This window comes from Xiphophorus maculatus, chromosome 3 (assembly GCF_002775205.1).
Source record: "Xiphophorus maculatus strain JP 163 A chromosome 3, X_maculatus-5.0-male, whole genome shotgun sequence".
NCBI lineage: Eukaryota > Metazoa > Chordata > Actinopteri > Cyprinodontiformes > Poeciliidae > Xiphophorus > Xiphophorus maculatus.
The window spans coordinates 21,353,556-21,366,569 of NC_036445.1; the positions used below are offsets into that span (position 1 = coordinate 21,353,556).

Consider the following 13,014-nt stretch of genomic DNA (forward strand, 5'->3'; position numbering starts at 1 on the left):
AGTTAATTGAAAATGTAATTGACAGATATGAACGAACATGCAGAGTGTGGATCACTGTGAAAATTATGTTTATGCAGGGCTGCTGTTTGGGGGTAAATTAGAGCAAAAGGCTGCATTGATCCAAAATCTGTGACTAAATGACTCATTACAAAATATTCCTGAAATATCTTACTTCTAAGCATTTCCTGAGGTTGATATTATTGAGAATATTTTTTTTTTCTGTAACTTGTTGTGGTTAGAATTTTTTTTAATGGCAGCTGTTTCTTATTCGCAGGTGCTGGTACCGAAAAGGGCTGATTTCAAAGGAAAGATGATTGAAGTGGACATCTACGAGGCAGGGAAGCACTTTATGAAGGGGCGACCAGTAGAAGACAGCAAGCCTTTCACTCCCTCTATCGGAGTGCCTCTTCGGAAAGGAGAAGTCTCTGGTTTGTTGCAGGTACGCACTAGGATCCATACGCAGATCCATATATTTAAAATGTCTCCTTCCCAAGTACTTGCCATAACACAATAAAACGTCACATAAGAGCATACTTGAAAAAACTAAAAAGATTTTATTTATGAAGTGGTCAGCCATACTCAGCTGTTGGAGAGGTTGTCATTCAATTTGACAGATCAGTAGTTGGAATCTTCCCCTCTATGTAGCTGCTTCTCCATTGTCAAGCTTCACTCTGGCCGGTTCATGTCTGGTTAGATCCAAGCCCAGTTTGAAGCGTCTCCATTTCGGTCTGTTCCTCACTAATGGAGGCATGAATATGGGCAGGAATGTGGGTGGGTTATGAGCGCGCAGCAGTGCTCAATGCACCGATGATGTTTGCAGCGACACTCGGTAACAGAGAACCTTGAGGTTGTGGTTTTGATGGACTCAAGCAAACTCAGATATTTTATTTTATCCAGTCAAAATAAAATTACACCAATATCCACGCATAAAGTTTTTTGAAAAGAAAAAAAAGGACAAAGAATATAATATGCCTCACACTGAACTAATGGTATGAATTTCTAGTGTTTCACACTGGTTGGTGCACCTAACCCTAAGTACGTACGACAGATTCTTTGGTCTTTAGCAAACAAGTAAGGTGTGGATACATATGTCCTTACTTTATATCTGTCTTCACCTGTGAAGTTTGTGAGGAAGCACCAGTGTACCGTCCATGATGTAAGTAATTTTAGATAAGCTGTTGCTGGCTAAACTGTTCACTATCTGCCTTTCACCTCACACACACAGCAGCACAAAAAACCATGTTAATGTATCTGTTTCACTGCATGTTATTTTTCACTCTGACTAACTGTAGCTTATAGCTTAGGACATGGAGCCACTGAGCAGAATATGATACACTTTCTAATTTCACACTCCATCAGCCTTTACTTCCAGACAGAGAGGGAGGGGGAGAAAGGTACAGACATGAGAGGGAGAGGGGGCATGGATGATGAGGAAAGTAAGCAGAGAAAAGAAAGGATCATAGAGAATGGAAATAAATAGAAAAAGCAAAAGGGAAGGTTACATATCAAACCAAGCAATGTGTCACTCAGCATTAAAAAGTTCAGCAATGGAGACTAAAGCTAGTCGGACCGTGATGTGTTCATACTGTCCAACACACACTCACTCATATTTACATCAACTCTGTCTCTTATGTTCACATTCCTTCTGCAAGCCGCCTGTCCCTGATGTTAATTCAGTAACCTGTTTTTTTATACATCCATCAAAATGTTTTAGTTGTTGTTTCTGTTTTCTCTTAAGTGTTCTGTTATTTTAATTGATAAAGAAATTGATCTGTAGTTATTGTTTGTGATGTGCTTGGTTTAGCATGTAAAAAACAGAAACAACAAAACCTAATTAAATTGGATTATAGCTTAAAATATGAGATCATAAAACGTATCCAAATGAGAAAAGTCTTAAAAAGACCAAATAGTAAACCTAGGTTAATTCAGAAACTAGGGCCAGGTTTGTTTTCATTCCCTGATATGTCCTAACTCATAAAAATATATTGATTCTTGTCTATGCTTTCCACAGTATAACACACTGACTATAACACATTGTGTTATAGTCAGCTAGATTTATTAGTATTTCTCCAAAGATGCTATGACTGATCTCTAATTCATGATTCTTATGACCTCCATTGGCTGTTAATGGTTGTGCAATAAGTGACCTAATGATGTGGAAACATAGCAGTATATGCAAGCTGCTCGCATTATTGTCAAGCATCCTAGTAAATGTAGTATTTCTCACAGCCTCTGTGGAATTATCAGGACATAAATAAAAATGTCATGATAATTTTGTTTTTTACTCATTGTAATTTCCAGCTGAATCTTTTTTTATAACAAGACAGGTGTTTAAGATATGGTGATCAAGATTATGTGCCCACTTTTCTTTGTTGCTTTGAATATTTGTCTTTATGAGCAATAACAATCTATGAAAATGTTCTCACCTTACTAAAATTAGCAGTCATTTAATAATTATACAGGGAGTAGAGCAACGTCACACAGTATTGATGAAAGTTGTCTCTGCAAACCAAGCACTTCAATTCAGTTCAGTTCAGTTTATTTACAATACGTCATCTCAATTTTTTTTTTTTTACTAATGTAAAACAATTACGCAGTTAACATTTGATGCTGTTTACACCATCTCATATTCAATTAGTGTGGCTTGCATTATTAATTTTATTTTAGTTTTATCTTAGATGCTTATCTTTGTATACCTTGTGGTTTAGTTGTTTTATTAATTCATGCCATTTGTGTGTTATATAAATAACGTATACCAGTGTCAATTCTTACCTTAACTAAGACATGTAAATGATTGACAGTGTTATGTTTATTAAAAGATCCATGCTACCGTCACTTCAATGGTTCTAATGCTGTAAATCCAGTACACATACTTCAAAGGTTGTTGTGCAATTTTTTCCCCATGCTTGGTTTTAGTCATTTGTAATCCTTTAGTCTTTATATGGTTTGTATAACTTATTGAGGACCATAAAGTTGATGCAAGTAAGTGTGAAAAATGGATTCATCTGATGTAAGATGAGAATAAGCTGTTTTGCTCCACATTTGCACAATTTTCGCTTGTTTAGAACCACCCTAGAGAGCGTGATAAATGGGATCCCAAAAGTGCACATCTGTGATGAGTGTGAGCTTGATGAACCCTATTCTCTCAGTTGTTTAACACATGTTCACTTGGCATGTTGACATTCAAGACTCTAGAGGCCAGTGTGTTCTTCCTGAAATTGGCTAATCACTTCTAACCTTCTACCTTGGCACATTCAACTAGCTTCCTGTACACTAGTACCAGATGTTTATCTAAGCTTTTGGTGTAGTCAGAATTTTGATTTGCCATGTTTAAACTGTTGTAGCAAATAACTGTGTCAAATTGTTTTGGTAGTGATATTGACTGCAATGGTAAAGTTAGGCATACTTTACAACGGTATACATTGCACACTTTACAGTGTTCTTTAGAACGACTCTAACTGTGTATTGTTCAACTTGACACTTATCCTATAGGAAATAACGGATTATTTTTAATGAACATGTCCTAGTCCATCTGACCTCACTTTTCTTATTACCCTGCATAGTTCTGTCTTGAGTACTGACTTCTAAGAACCTTTGTGAATGACTGTGTGAACATGTATAAAGTGTGATATTCACCTTCATGTCTTATAGAAAGACCTGTAATAGAAGCTTTTTGCAGTAGTCAACAATAAAATGAAGGATAGAGCACTAGAAAAAGAGACAGGCGGGTGTAAAAAGGCAGTCTTCACTTTGCCATTTTACCTCAGATGCAGAGGAGCAATGTAAGAGTGTGAGAAAAGGAATGGTGTATAAGTGGGTGATTTGGTAGGCTGAGAGATGGGCTGTGGTCTTTAATGTGTGTGTGTCAGAAAAGAAGCAAAGTGAAAGATCTGTCATCTCAGAAGTAGATAGAGATATGATTACATACCAGCAAACATCCACAGTTATGTGTGTGGGAGTGGAGCAGTATGGTCGAAATACGGATCGAATTTTCTTTAGAAATAGAATAGGGTATGATGACTGTGAATGTATGGACCTTGGGGAAGACAGCAACATAGTGGATAATAACGTATGACTTGAGAGTAGGGGTGGAAATAACTGATAGATGAACATTTAAAAAGCTGCATGTTTGAAAATACTAACAATGCAATAGAACAGTGGATATATATTAATTATTAGTGTGCTGATATCACCTAGCTAATGTGCAGAAGATCGTCAGACTGAAAAGTTGGATTTACTTAGAGAGAATAAATATATCCTGTTATTAATCTATCCACCAAAATGTTTTAGTATTAAATCTGCTATCAGATTGGTGCCCCTTTTTTTCTAGTCGATGCAATAAAAGCTGTAAAGAGCGGAGAATATATTTTCTCTATATTTGTTTGTTATGCACATAATAATTGAGCCTCATGCTTTTCTTTAGCATGAACATGATAAGAAGTAACCTTGAAGTTACTCTGAGGTATAAATTAGTTTGTTTCTTTAGACATATTGTCATGTGAAATTGCAACTTGTCCGTGACATGAGAACTTTATTAATTACCCTTTATGATTTTGCCGGTTCATTCCAGAAAAGAAAGACCCTGGTCTTCCTCAGAGATAAATGGCGTTCATTGACATGAGTGAATTCTTCCTCATCTGTCCTCTGTTTCTGTTTTTCACTCTCCTCTTGTCTGTTAGTCCTTCATTCACAGAGACAGCACTTCAGGCAGGGGGTGAAGGGCAGTAAATGAATCTTTTCGGTGGGACACAATAGTAGAGAAGGCACTAGCACATTATGGCAAAGGACAGAAAAGAGAAAACTCCTTCACCTGTTCACATCCTGAGATTAAATTAAATGATAGAAGAGGGAGGCCAAAAAATGAAGCAAGAATGAAGGACAGTGACTGAAGTAGATGGAGAGATGGGAAGACAGCGAGGCAGCTGGGAAGCCATCAAATAATCAGCTCTTTTCAAAGAATACTTCTTCAAGAAGACCGAGAGAATCGCCAAGAAAAAAAAAAAATAGTTCTGATCTTGCAAAGGAGACCAAACCCACCGTTCGTGTCAAACACAGTTTAACAAAAAAGAAGGACTTGAAAGTTTACTGGGAAAGACCAATACCCATGTCCGGCCTCAAAAGGACAAGATATGACAAGTCTCTGCTCAAGTATTGAATTTTGTGGACTGTCTTTTCCTACTTTCACTCTGACCGAGAGTTTCTGTTTTTATTTACTTATTTATTTAGGTGCATTTAAAGAAAACAGATTTTCAATGTTTAGGATCAACAAGGAGCTTATTTGCACTTCATTATCTGAACATCAACATGTGGATATATTTTTTTAAACAGAGCTTTTTCCCTTGCTTCAAAAAATATAAACTCTTTGTTTTGACAATAATCACAATTTAAATTAAAACAAGTAAAGTCCCATGCTTTACCAGTAGGTGGGAATAACATCAACATGAATTACTGCAAAATACAAAGAAAATAACTTCTTAAAGACAATGGCTTGTCTTTAAGAAGCCCACCCATCTTCCTCTTATTACCTGTGGTGATTTCACCTGGTAGAACTCATTACGTCTGTAAACGACACCTGTTAACATACTCACTCAATGAAGCGACAACCTCTTCACCATGGGCAAGACCAAAGTGTTGTCTAAAGAACTGCATGGGAAATTGGCCCAAAATCCCTGCTGCAGTTCACCAAGCCTGATCAAAAACTACAGGAAAGTTTTTTGTAATTCCAAATATTTAAAAAAATAATGGATGTGGACTTTAGTGGTGGAATTTACATTTTTAAATTGGATAAAAAGGGCAAATTTAAGTTGTGAAAAGTATTACACTTAGAAAATAGTCATAAAAAACTTTGAGAACACTTTGACACAGAAAGTGGTGTACCTGTTGTGCATAACTCCAAAATCTTAATGGAAAGAAAATGGACCCCCCGCCTCTTCTCCAAGCACAACTTCTAAGTGCATAAAACATGGATGTGGTCAGTGTATTACCATCCAGCAAAGACCTTTATTTCTTGCACTTTGCATCATACAATAGACACAAACACTGACTGAAAATAAGTTGCATCTTTAGTATATTGTTTAAACTAATCACATGCACACTTTGAGATCCTTGTTCACGCAGCTTTTATAAAGATACACCCCGATGCGCCCCCCCCCCTGGTGTGTCTGGCAGAATCTGACCTGCCTTAGGCTGTATGCAGCACATAAAGACAATACACAAGCTTGCCTGACGCACACAATGAAGCTTTTTCAAAATCTCTGTGAACACGCAACTGTTATGGATTGTTGCTGTGATGTTGCGTTATTCTCACTCATTGTCAAATATAGTGTCAGGACTGGAAGAAAAAAAAATCAAAGATTATGTTGCCTTTCTGGTTGAGATACAATGAATCCTCTCAAATCTATTTTTAAACTGTTTGTGCTCAAAACTGCAAAAGGTTGTGCTTAGTCTTTGAATGTTTGTTTACCCAAACAGCAGAAAAAATAGCCTTGTTATCAGAACAGCAGGCAGAGCTATTTAAGGGTTTCATTTAGCATGTCAAAGCATATTACATGACCTGCACTTCTGAACCAAAGTCACTGTAACCGGGATAAATGTTATGCCATCTGAGTACCAGTCAGCTCTATTTTCAGAAATATTACCCAACATGTCAAAAAGCATTAGAAAGGCTCATTCTGTTACGTGTATTTTGAATGTCAGAGTGGCTTTAAATTTCTTTTTAAATGAGCTTGTAGACCAAAGATGAAGCATCTAAATTAGAGGGAGTTTAGTAAATGACTGTCAAAACCCACAATATTATTAAATGCATTTTAAAGAGTTATTTTCTAATCAGGCTTTATTATCTGTCAAAAAAATCTCCTTTTAGATAAATTCTTTATCAAGATTTAAAATAGTTTTCTATTGACTTTCAAAGGCACAACATATTTTTCTTTTTTTTTTTACCTATGCATAAAATGGATACATCTACAAAGAAATAATACTTTTAGAATCTTAAAACGTTTGTGTGCTAAATGTTTTCTTAACATCTCAACCATTGGCACATTTCAAGTCAATCAATACATTTTGAATAGAGTCAAAGGCCAGAGAATAAAAACATGTCTATATAAATTATGAACTTTGACTGAAGTGGCGCTTGTAGTTCCAGTGCCCAGTGTGACAACAGAACTCAGATTCAACCTCCAGATGACCATTAAAACCAGGAGACATTTGATTACGCAAAAGCTAGTGCGCAAGTCATGTCCAGGAGGAAGTTGTGAGGGTGTGCATTCAGTGCCACAGTAGTTGAATCAATCATAATTTCAGTAGAATCATTTAAGCTCATTGTTTATATGTAGTTATTGTGGCTACAGTCCGTGATTTTTGTCACCTCGTAGAAAAAGTTACTTGTATTCTGCTTGATGCATGATGGCAGAGTGTGGTTCTCTACTCAGCTTGTTGAATATTAATTACACCAAATGAAAATTAAATGGAATGAAATGTGTCATTATTATCCTTTTAAAAATTAACGTATAAAAATGTGTTACAATGGGATTTGTTTTGACACCCTCAGTCAAACGGTTAGACAGTGAAAAGCCTAGTGCAACATCTGACACAGAGCAACAGGGTAACGTTTTAAACCAAAGCACATTCATGTATTCAAATTAGGTCTGTTGTAAAAGAATATTTTAGTAATGGAGTATTCTTTAGGATATTTTTATGATTAATTGGACCTGTCTCTCTCTCTCCATTCCTACCATTTGCTCCAAAACCGCTTTGCCGCGTTTCCGACAGCAGAAAAGTTGTTATACTCCAACCATCACAGTGCAAAATTCAACAATCCTTATTTGTCCCCAAACTCTGACAAAGCAGCGTACAAATCAACACCATGCCGTTAGCAATTCACAACAACTCGTAGGCAGGTGCCCACCACAAATAATGGTCCAGGCGGGACATGGTGCGCTACATAATAAATCATAATTTAATGAAGTTTCGAGGGAGATAAATTTTCCTCGAGGAATTTTAATAATGGAGGTACTCAAATCATTCGAGGAATCATTTCAGCCCTACCTCAAATGGTTGAGTATTGTCCAAACTAATATCTGTTGTAGGAGCTGAGAGTTGATGTGATGTTGTCCATGTCAACAAATGCATGACACATTTTCAGATTTTTTAGTTTTAGTTTTTTTGTGAAAAGAATTCAGAGTCCAGTATCCTTTTGTTTTTTTCTAGTACACGATCATTATTTTGCTGTGGTCTACAACATAAATTCCCAATAAAGTATATTGAAGTTTGTGGTCATAATGCAAAAAAAATGGGGAAAAAGTTCAAAGGGCGTGAAAAATATTCACCATATTGTATAGTTATCAATTTATTTTCACATTAAATTTAATTCCTTTGATTTTTATGTTGCATCTTACATGCTTATGCTCTGGATTGATTATTTTTTATGAATATTATTCTATATTTATTATGGATAAATGAAAAACTAATGTATTTGAGTATTGGTACGATCCGTCCTATGAAAAATATGATTAAAGCAAAAGTAAAGAAACCAACAGACACTGAGCTGAAATTCAGTCTCAATTGGAGAGGAGATTTGTATGTGCTGCAGAGGATCAGTTCTGTAGATTACAAGCCTTAAAAAGGATGAACTCAATTTAGAGCCTACATCAGTGTTTTCTCAGAGTACCAGGAGCTGACACATCTTCATCAGCTGTTCAGGGGAAGTCTGCATGGATCAGGCTTTTTTGAACAAGTGTCTTAGACTCTGCATCAGTTCTGAAAGTCTGTTTTGGGTTTGAAGAATTGCTGACAGACAATTCAGCAGGGAATCACTATCCCATCATGTTTACCTTTTGGTATTTTTTCTCTTTTGCTTACGCTGAGGTTTTTCACTTGGTTTTTGCAGCGTATGGTTTATACTTTTGTGTCCTCTCAAAGTTTATATAATTTACCCAGATATCTGCAAATCTTATATCCATGTTATGTGTCCCCAAGTATTAATAATGTGCTTGAAAACATCTTGATTTTCCTTTTGTGGCACAGTTGAGACCAAAATTGTCCATACCCTTGGCAGATTTCTTTTATTTGCCAACGTGTTTCTTCTAACTGGAATTAATATAATTTTTTGACACAAAATCCTGAACTTGAATTTAATAGAGAATCTGTAGAAGATTGACATTGAGTGGTAGACAGGAGGCATTCCTCATGACATAAAACTCAACGTAAATTGTCAAAATATCAGTGGAAACATGTAAAATCTGGTCAGTAATTGTAGTAGGAGTTTGATTGCTGTAATATCAACAGATTTTCCAGTTATTATGGAGAAAAAGGTATAAATGCATTTTTCAGATTCAGTTTATTAACAAAATGTCAATAAATTCAGATGTTAAAAACCATTCGCCTCCATTCAATTCTGAAACAATGCAAACAGATTAAGTTAATCATAAATGTCATTGGTGAAATTTCCATTTATTTCACATAAAAGATCTCCATTCATGCATTTTTGTTTACCTAGATTTGCTCACTGAACTCTAAACCCAGTAGTGGCATGAACTTAAAAATCTTGTTTGGGTTTTTTTTCCCCCCTATTTAATTAAATATTTTACTCTGATGCAAAAGTTCATGGCATGCAGTTGTCCTTCCCACTGGGGCTATTTTCCAATTTTGTGTTTTTGCCACATCATATTTGTACTTTGTATGATATTCTAAAAGGATTTTTTTTTCCTTATATTATGCTTAGCAAAAACATTTAAAAAATAAGTAGCAAACATTTTAATAATATACTTTGTTGAAAAAGTTACGTGTGATTATGTAAATGGGTGTAGGATAACACTTGAGTGATAAAGTTTGACAGTTTAGATTGACTGAAGATGAAGAAAACTGAAAAATGTGCATCTCCACCACTGCTTCTTTTTGTTTGGCGTTTTGATCGCTTTATGTTCAGTCTAATGGCTAGAAGTTTATGATTAATATTCCATACTGAATTTGTCTCTACTGTCCTGCTCATTAACTATAGCTGCAGCTCACACAGTGATCACCACTTTGGCTTTGTTGTATCAGCCATGACTAAAGAGGCCACTGCAGTATCCATTTACATGCACACACACACCCATCCGTGGTTTTTGTGTGTCAAGAGCAACAGTGACAGCTGGTGAGGATCATGTGAGAAACATGACCACTGTGCATTATTCTCTGGCTCCAGTGAAGTGCTGTAAAATGTCAGTATATTAGTGAAAGATACACTCGTTCCTGAAAGGTACACATGTGGAATGAGAACAGGAGAGGGTTTTTTTCGTGTTTTTAAGAGACAAAAAGACATTTGAGAGAGCTAGAGTTTTCAGGGAAAGTTTCTTGCTGTGTTTGTCAGTCTGGTACCCCTAGCGTAGTGTTAGATGATTTTCAGGGGGGATTATTTTGGTCTGTTCCACCGCTGTGAGCAGAGAGACAGAAAATATTCACCACTGGTCTACACTGGCACACACACACTCGATGATACTGCCTTCCTTTCTCACAGACAAATGCACAAACTCAGCATGCCAGCTAGCAGGTGGTGAACTATCATTGAAAGCCACATCTCTCATTTTTCCTTCGCTCCCCTTTCTTCCTCTCCTTATTTCGTCTCTTTTTCTACGCCCTCTCCTCCCATCTCTTCCCACTGTGCTGACACGCACCTACTGGCACTTGGATTTTCACTTATCCTCCCTAGTAGTAATAGATTTTAGACTGTACTATTCAGTGAGTCTCCAGGCACCCTGTTGTTAAAAGACACCTGCAGAGAAACAGATAAATAAAAGCATCAAGAAGGTAGTGTATTGAGCCTGTCAGCAAGAAGAAGGATAATAGTTTAGGTTCTCAACTTTCTAATTATTAGTACTATGCTCTTTACAACTCTTTTTATTATTATGTAATATATTTTTTAATCAGAATATTCATTTTGGACTTTTCCTAAGTAAGAGAAATAACTAGACTGAAGTCCAAATTTGGATAATTAATTTACCTGCATCTGCTATTATCAGAAAGCACTTTAATTTGTTTTTTTTACTCTCCAGGCATTCAGCCAGTACTTAAAACCTAACAACCACAGTGAAGAGGTTTAGTCACAAGAACTTCTTCCACTTCTGTTATGACAATCCCTTTGAAAATTTTTCAAATTTCCCTATCTGAAAGCACCACAGTAGTTTTCCAAGCATTTTTCGCAACAAAAAAACGCTATCACATTTCCATGAGGCATCCTGGTTCAAATCCTGACATTAGAAAAAAGTAGATGCGTCACCCAGAATCACGTTACTGACTCTGTGTCCGTGGATGTGTCACTAAGGCAGCGGTGGTCATAGAATCCATTCGCCATTGTGCGACTTCACAGAGGGAAGCATTCATAATGAAGCTGTGAAAGGAGGAGCGGGTGACAGGGTGGTGTTTGTAACCATAAGTGAGAACGAGAAAAACAGAAGAAATGTCAAAGATAGCGAGACAGAGGGCAGACGCTGAGCAGCTGCTCGGACATCCAGCCATGTGCATGCAACACGTGCAGGTGTGCTCGGCTGCATGCTGATACAGACTCCACATACCAGCTGGTGTTGAATAGGGGTTTATAAACCAGGTTTGTCTCTTCTCTATGATAGTTCACATGGTAAATTTATATGAAAGAAATACTGTACATTTCAGGATGATTTTCAAGTTTCATGTTGAATCACCTGAGGCTGCAAATTGTACATCTCTAGCAGTTTTGTACATCTGCTAGGTTTTCCTATTCTCCTTTTCAAAAGACCTCAAGCTGAGTCAGATTGGATGGAGAGGATCTGTGAACATAAAACATTTCTTTCCATAGACTCAATTGAATTTAGATCTGGACTTGTCCTTGATGCCCCTGACACATACAGATGTTTTGATCCAAACCATTCCACTGTAGCTCTGGCTGTATGTTTAGGTTCATCGTTCTGCTGAAAGGTGAACCTTCACACTCCAGTTTATAATTTTCACAGCATAAGACGTTTTTTTTTTTTCTAGAATTGCATGTGGTTTAACTCCAACTATCTTCCCATGAACTCTGACCAGCTGTGCTGTTTCTTCTGAAGAAAAACGTTGTTCAAAATGATATGGAGTATTAGATTTCTCCTGTATGTATCACTCTGTATGAAGGTTAAATCCTGTTTTGTTTTTATCTGACTAAACACCTTCTTCCATTTGCCACCTCCATGGCTTACAGGAAAAATCAAGATTCGTAGAGTACATCATTAACAGTTGTCATGTACACAAATCCTCCCATTTCAGTGGCTGAATCTCTGATTAATGTTGTATTTGCCTGCATTGCTTGTTCTAGTCAAAATGTTTTTCACCCAAAAACATGGAAGGAAAAAGATGTCTCTCTTAGGTTTTCCTATTCTCAGATATCTCTTTTTCCTTCCACATCATAATCATGCATTACTTTGAGCAGGTCTTGCAGATAAAATCAAGATTATTTTTGAAATATAAATTTAATCATTTAATACTTAATCTCTTATTTAAAACATCATGAAGAAATTGAATTGAAAAATGTGACAGATAAGAAAGCAGAGAGGGATTAAATGAGTCGATCCCTACGGGTGGGTATCAGTCAAGCCTCCCACAATCAACTATACAGTAAACGTAAAGGCTATTCTAGATATCTGGATCAATTCCTCAATACCACTGTGCATAATTTACCATATTGAAATGCCATTTTACCAACTGTCATCCAGGAGATACCCAGAAGGCACCTCAAAGTAATCCACATTGATTTCCACTCCACCCAAACATGTTATGTGTCGGTGCTCTCATCCAATTTGTTTAATGCTCCAACCAAAATGATCACATCCTGTGCAGATTTTTTTTTATTTATTTAGTAATCACCTGGCATAGCTTTAGCTGTCACCACAGGTTTCCACTTTCATGCCAATAGATGAAATTAAATAAAGGTCTAATCAGACAAAGTACTGAAGAGGGTGTGAGGCTTAAAAGCAAGAACTGTAGTAAACATAGTAACTGAATAATTTAAAAACAACCTATACATGCAAAGTG

General features: G+C 36.5%; 1 protein-coding gene across 1 annotated transcript in view; it reads left to right on the forward strand.

Moving 5' to 3' along the window:
* The window catches only part of cdkal1 (CDK5 regulatory subunit associated protein 1 like 1), a 193,291-nt gene that overhangs the window by 177,466 nt on the left and 2,811 nt on the right, over positions 1-13,014 (forward strand). The window contains exon 12 of the mRNA XM_023330649.1: positions 275-439. Within this exon, the coding sequence (XP_023186417.1) occupies positions 275-439 (165 nt within the window). The remainder of the gene's footprint in view (positions 1-274; positions 440-13,014) is intronic.